Raw genomic sequence first — 6,805 nt, forward strand, 5'->3', positions numbered from 1 at the left:
GCCCCTTAAAGTTAGGCAACCCAATATACACCATACAAATTATATCAAAATTCAACGATTTTTCTAAGAAAATGTAAGTTTTAACAATGAAAAACATTAAATTATGCACAAAATTAACCTTAATACTAATTTATTCACACTAATACAACAAATTACTAACTTTATTCAACATTTATCATGATTTTAATTAATCCCAGGCTTCCTTGAATCTCAAATGTCCCAACCTGGCTTCAATGGTGACATTATCCTTAAATTGAGTCCTGGCTGCTTTAAGTTCCTCTATCCTGGCAACTGCTTTACCTAAAGCTTTAGAATGGCCATGAGATTGTTCCTAAAATCAAGTTTTTAATACATTTTTAAGCGAATAATTGTAGTGGTTAATACATACTGGTGTTAAATATGAGTGCCTGAGGAGAAACATGTTTTTTTCTTCAATTTCCCATGAGTTTTTAAGCTGTGTGACATCCGCTAACGTAACAGGTTTAACTATACGGTCTTTACCGCGGTAGATATGCCCATTGGGCATGTGTTTACGCCGGAAAAGTGCACAAAACAAACGCATTTTGGAAAGTGTTGCACGGTATAAATATAACCCTAAAGCATGGGAATGTGAATTTAAGTTATGACAGAAAATGTGTAGGTAAAGTTGCCTAGGGTGTAAAATCAAGCAAAGAAAATAAAATTATTTGTTAAATATTATTTAAAAACGTTGAAATCTCATGGTGAGTGAATCATTTTAATCAAAAAAATAATTATTATAGTTATAAATCAAATATCAAACGTATTTTCGTCGATTTTTTAAATATTTTGATTGTTTTTTGACAGATAAATGGGCGGAGCATTCACATTCACATTTTATCGCTAACCTCACAGCGATTCCTTCGCTTGTTGAGGTTGGGGAGCATTTGGGGAGCTAGCGATTCCCAGTGCGTGCGGATCGCACGAAAACCGCCTGCTTTCCACTGCTGCGGCGTTCGGCGTGCTGCGAATACTTTTTTAGAGGTCGTTGTTTCACGTTTCAGTTCGCTTCGCGCATCCTTGTATCTTGGGCGCGTTGCGAGCGCACCGGTGTTTCACGCGTCGCATGAATGTGCGTCTAAACTTCCCTCAAACAACGAGCAAGGCACACACGCGGAGGGCAAGATGTCCAACCGGGGGGCCCACGGGCAGGACTCGTTCGTGATCGAGCGCCGGCTGCGGCCCATTTATGGTAAATCATACAAAATTCAAATCTGCTTTGAATTCTAACCTTAAATTATTGTGGGTTATGATTTTCGTCACTTTTTTATTGATATCTCGTAAATTATCAGAGATATTGACTTAATTCTTTTACAAATCGATTCAGGATTAAATTTTACATCTCTTTAAATTTAAATTTGATGTTTAGAACGTTTATGTAAAAAGTTACAGGCTTGTAAAGTCAAAAATACGAAAATTTTACTAATTTGCTCATAACTCACTCCAAAAACTAGTATGAAACTAAATCAAATGTTTATTTTAAACATAATAATCTATATTTTTAATATATGAAAGAAATTTTATTCTAACTTTCATAGTTTTCGAATAATTCGTTTCAGACCGTTGTCCTTCACTATTAACAATATCCCTTGATTGTAGATTGGCTTGATGCAGGCAGTTACAAGAAGGCAATGCAGGAATGTGACAAAGTATTGAAGAAAAGCAGTAATTTACACAGAGTTAAAGCTTTGAAAGCACTCGCCCTACTCAGAATGGGTAAACTAGATGAGTGTAATCAGATATTGAATGCACTTGCTGCCACTAAACCCACAGAAGAAAATACTTTGCAGGCCATGTCGATGTGTTACCGCGAGTTACAACGGAGTAAGTAAAAAATGATTGTCAATCAAATTGACAAGTATTAAAGATAGGCAACCCAAATAACACCAAAAAATTTGTCAACTGTTAGAATTACACAGTTTTGGGTAATTATTAATTTATTTTTGTAGTGGATAAAGTGTGTAAGTTATACGAAGAGGCCGTGAAGGAAGATCCAACGAATGAAGAACTGCAATCGCATTTATTCATGGCGTATGTGCGAATGTCCAACTACAAGTGCCAGCAGCAAGCTGCTATGACTTTGTACAAGCTGCAACCAAAGAAGCCTTATTACTGCTGGGCTATTATGAGTATAATACTTCAAGGTAACGTTTATATTATTGTTTTTCTAATTTATTAATGTTTATTTCATAGTTTTATTATTTTGGTTAGTTATTTTAACTCTCTTTGACATTTCCCCTAACTTGTCACTAAATGTCACTAAATTTAGGTTGGCACTACTATTTTATTTCAATGGCCGACTTTATTGGTTGTAAAACGTGCATAATTAAATTTAAACATAAAATAACTCTTAGTAAACTAATATTATACTAAATAATTGCTTCCAGCCGAGCGTGGAGAAGGTGCGACCGATGAAAAAAAGCACACATTGCTTTTATCGCTCGCTGAACGCATGATCGACAAGTTGATACAAGAAAACAAAATGGAGGCCGAACCGGTGCAGCTGTACATCATTATCCTCGAAGCGCTCAAAAAGTACGACAAAATCGTCGAAGTCCTCGATGGCCCGCTGGGCGAAAAACTCGCCGGCGTCATGGTTCTCAACCAACTGCCTTACCTAATCAAGCTTGGAAAATGGTCTAGTGTTAATATAACATGCAAAAATATTCTCCTACAAAAGTAAGTTACCCCAACATAACATAACCTTAAAATCAAACATAACCAAATTTTATTTTATTCAAGTATGGATCGTTGGGACATTTGGAAACACTACCTCCAATCCGTTTTCGAATTAAAAGCATCAACTTTCAACGGTAACAAAGACAAAACCACCGAAAAAGACAACCCAGAAGAACCTGACGACACCCCGGAGAAAGCACACGAGTTTATCTGTAAACTCGTCGAAGGTGGCAATGGTTTCTCACTCCGCGGGCCGTACTTAGCCCGATTTGAGCTCGCCAAACTCCTTCAGGCGAATAATCTCCTCATCGACGGGCTTCTCGGCGACGTCGGCGTGTTATTCATCGAATATTTTCGTAAATTCGGGCATAAACCATGCTGTGTAAGCGATTTACGCAATTATCTAAACTTATTACCAACTGGTAAACGATTGGAACTCGCTGGGAAGTTGGTTAAGGAAGTAGGCATCAGCGCGACGAGCGTGCCACAATCCGAGGATCAAATGCAGCGGCATATTTGCGCGCTGCAATTATCCCGATTGTGTGGTAGTCACAAAGAGTTGCAGTATGAGCATGCAATGGCGCTGGTAACGGCGTTTGCGTTCCACTATCAGCATGGCTTCCAAAGTTTTGGAAAAGATATGCTGCAGACGGAGCAGGGGCCCAGTGATGCGTATATTTTATTAGCGGCGCATTTATTGTACGATTTGTTTGTCAAAAGTGATTCCACGCGGCCGTTGCTGCTAGCGTTGATGTTGCTCAAGAATGCCATTCGGAATAGTCCGAGTAATTTTCATATCAAGTTGTTGATGTTACGTATATATCATGTTTTAGGTAAGTATTAGTTGTAAATTGTTTGTATTTTCATGTTTTTTCTGCTTCCGTCTTTAAAGTGTCACTTTTTTCACGGTTTTGAGGCATGAAAAGTGGCACTTTAATCGCAGACGTGAATAAAAGTAAGTGAAGTGCGCTAAACCACACTTTACTCACTTTTAACAAGTACGCATGCGCAGATTCCATCCCGTGACTAAAGGAGTTTGCACATGCGCATTGGTTAAAAGTTGTTAAACTGCGTTTAGCGCACTTGATACTTAATATTCTACATTAATTTTTAATTGATGATTTTAGGGTGTTATAATGAGGCCCATAGTGTTTATGAAACACTAGACATCAAACATTTGCAGTTGGATTCGATGTGTCATGTGCACTGTGCGCATTTAGCGATGTCGGGGCATTATAGCGTCGCGGCGACGTTGTTTGATGCTACTTTGAAGTTTTTCAGCTCGAATTATAAGGATGTAAGTTATTTTTGTCAATTTTTGTATGTTTTGTTAATAATTCATGTGTTTTTTAATCTTTAGAGCTCGGAACATATGACGTTTTCGTACAAATTCGGCTCGTTTTTGAAACTGACCGAATTCATGGACTTCCGCGAGCGTATGAATAACAGTTTTCATTATACGAGCACCGCAGTGGATCGCATGTTCTTTTTTCTGGAGCAATGCGCCACGACTGACGCGCTTTTCCAACTGGATATTATGCCTAGGGATGATCCAGTCTCATGGGATTTAATCAGGTAATTTAATATAGGCAACCAACATTACACATTTTTATAAAAAATTATTATTGTTTGGTTATAAATTATAATGTTTGTATTTTTATTAGGAATAATAGTGATTTGAGCGTTTACGTCTCCTGGGATCCCGAAAGAACGGAAACAGCGCTCGAAGACTGGCCGGAAAATCAAAACATCTACAAACAAGATGTGCACCTATTAAAAATGCGCGTCGCCATTTTGTATTGCGCCAACTGTGCGCTGCAGCTGGTAAAAAGCGAAAACAAACAATCATCGGAAACCATTCGAGTGCAACTCGAGCAGGAAATTTCTAATGCTGAAAGTTTACAGAAAGAAGTTGATAGTAAACAATACACATCTATTAAACAAGTAAGTATTGTGAATAAATAATAAATATAAGTAAGTAATATTGATTTTTTTATTATATTTGCGCAGAGATCGTTGAGTATAACACAGCCATCGCGTTTAGATGTGTATCAAAAGTCGTCGTATCATAAAATTGTCCTCAACGGTTTCAAACTGATTGTTTCACTGGAAAAAGACGAAACCGATGCATGTCAAGCGGCCATTGATGTCACAAAACAATCTTTCGATGCGCATGCGTCACAAATCGTTCAAATGCTTGAAGGGAACGGCACTAATGGCAAAACAGACCCGTATCTTCACAATCGTAGCGATATCCAAACATTGTGCAATTTTGTCGAGGTAATTTTTATACTTTTTAATCATTTATTAATAATTTATATGTTTTTTTGTATTATTTTATGTTTAGATGTCTTCAGTGATTGTTTTGACACTTTTGGTCTCACTGGAGCTGACACGTGTCGCCGCGCACGGTAGAAAAAAGAAACAAGACACAAAATGGCGGGACGCAGTGCTCGGTCTAGTCACGGCGGCGCGCGATGCCGTCCGGCGGGTTGACACCGCCCTCAAAGAGCACCCTTGTATCAAATCCACTTCCACTTTCACTCCCCCAGCGGCCGAAACAGACTCCACGACGGAATCAGCACTTAAAGAAATCATCGAGAAACTCGCCACGTTAAACATCACTTCAGCGGATGAAGACGCCATTGTTGCGGCGATTACAAAGTCCAATGAGACTGCCGTGCAGGGAATACGCGCCATTTTGAAGAACAAGATGAAGCTGTTGACCATCAACAGCTAGTAGTCACTTTAATCTACAGAAAAGAACATGAAATGACTCTAAACAACCAAAAATGTTTCTAAAACTATTAATCATAAGCTGTGCGCCATGATTTACTACACGCGCATCGAACGCCCGGATGTATTTGGTGCCATTTCGTCAGGTTTTGACTTTGAAATCCATTAAAACACGGTCCTAAAATGATGAAATTGCATGGTGGCAGCCAATATTATCCCCTTAACTATTTTATTATATGCAACTAATATTACATCCCAGCAGGAATACTTCGTGTGGGTTCGGTTGTGTTCGGCTTCCACGTCAGGTGGCTGTCAAATGACAGAATTGAAACATGCGAATGTGAGGTTAAACACCACTCATCAACAGATGTTCTCAGATTAATTTCACAAAAAAAAAGTTTAAACAATGGTAGATGAAGGCACGCGGAAGACTTTAAGTAGTATACCACTGCTACAAACAAAGGCAGGACCACGTGAGAAGGAATTATGGGTGAAACGACTCAAAGAAGAGTATCAATCACTTATCAAAGTACACATCAATGATTTTTCGATGAAAAAATTATTAATTTTTTGTTTTTATTAATATTCTAGTATGTTCAGAATAATAAAGCCGCGGATAACGATTGGTTTCGTCTGGAGTCCAATAAGGAAGGCACGAAATGGTTTGGGAAATGTTGGTATATCCATGATCTGCTAAAATATGAATTTGATGTTGAGTTTGATGTAAGTCGCAACAAAATCAACTCAATAATTGTTTTATATTATATCTGTATGCATTTATAGATACCTATAACTTATCCAATGACATCTCCGGAGATTGCCCTGCCTGAATTGGACGGTAAAACAGCTAAAATGTATCGCGGTGGAAAAATCTGCCTCAGTGATCATTTTAAACCATTGTGGGCAAGAAATGTGCCCAAGTTTGGTATAAGTCATGCAATGGCACTTGGAGTAAGAATAATAACCTAAATTTAAATGAGTAAAACTAAAAATTTATGTATTTTTTTAGTTAGGACCATGGTTAGCAGTGGAAATACCTGATTTAATAGCAAAAGGTGTTGTAACTTACAAAGAAAAGCATGAGGAGGGCGCAAGTTCATCATAAAATTAATCTTTTATCGAGTATTTTGGAAATATTGAAAGAGGTAAAGGTATAATCCGTTTTTTTACATTAATTATTGAATTTTTGCATTTATTAAAAGAAATATTTATGTATTATAAGAGGAAATCATGTTTAAATGCTACAAATAATGTATTTACAAAGAACATTTGCTATTCTATCGACTTGTAGTTGTACCTGAGGTAATATTCCTGTTTTTGTTTGTTTTTGTGAAGATTTACGTGTTATTTGTAAGATTTATGTGTTAAAGGT

The 6,805-nt window shown here is 37.5% G+C and overlaps 2 protein-coding genes across 2 annotated transcripts; both read left to right on the top strand.

Moving 5' to 3' along the window:
* Positions 1-854: 854 nt before the first annotated feature.
* psidin (phagocyte signaling impaired) lies at positions 855-5,625 on the top strand. Its single transcript, XM_065316791.1, has 10 exons — positions 855-1,210; positions 1,618-1,842; positions 1,968-2,162; positions 2,406-2,697; positions 2,761-3,530; positions 3,825-3,994; positions 4,058-4,272; positions 4,362-4,641; positions 4,708-4,977; positions 5,045-5,625. Exons 1-10 carry the CDS (start codon positions 1,144-1,146, stop codon positions 5,435-5,437), a joined length of 2,877 nt encoding a protein of 958 aa, XP_065172863.1. The 5' UTR covers positions 855-1,143; the 3' UTR covers positions 5,438-5,625.
* A 125-nt stretch (positions 5,626-5,750) lies between these two features.
* Ufc1 (Ubiquitin-fold modifier conjugating enzyme 1) lies at positions 5,751-6,699 on the top strand. Its single transcript, XM_065316802.1, has 4 exons — positions 5,751-5,962; positions 6,025-6,156; positions 6,217-6,384; positions 6,443-6,699. Exons 1-4 carry the CDS (start codon positions 5,840-5,842, stop codon positions 6,536-6,538), a joined length of 519 nt encoding a protein of 172 aa, XP_065172874.1. The 5' UTR covers positions 5,751-5,839; the 3' UTR covers positions 6,539-6,699.
* Positions 6,700-6,805: the final 106 nt, after the last annotated feature.

Source organism: Atheta coriaria, unplaced genomic scaffold, assembly GCF_025399875.1.
Source record: "Atheta coriaria isolate IRGN ID8LTWV9N9 unplaced genomic scaffold, Caltech_Dcor_3.1 hic_scaffold_2_pilon, whole genome shotgun sequence".
Lineage (NCBI taxonomy): Eukaryota > Metazoa > Arthropoda > Insecta > Coleoptera > Staphylinidae > Dalotia > Dalotia coriaria.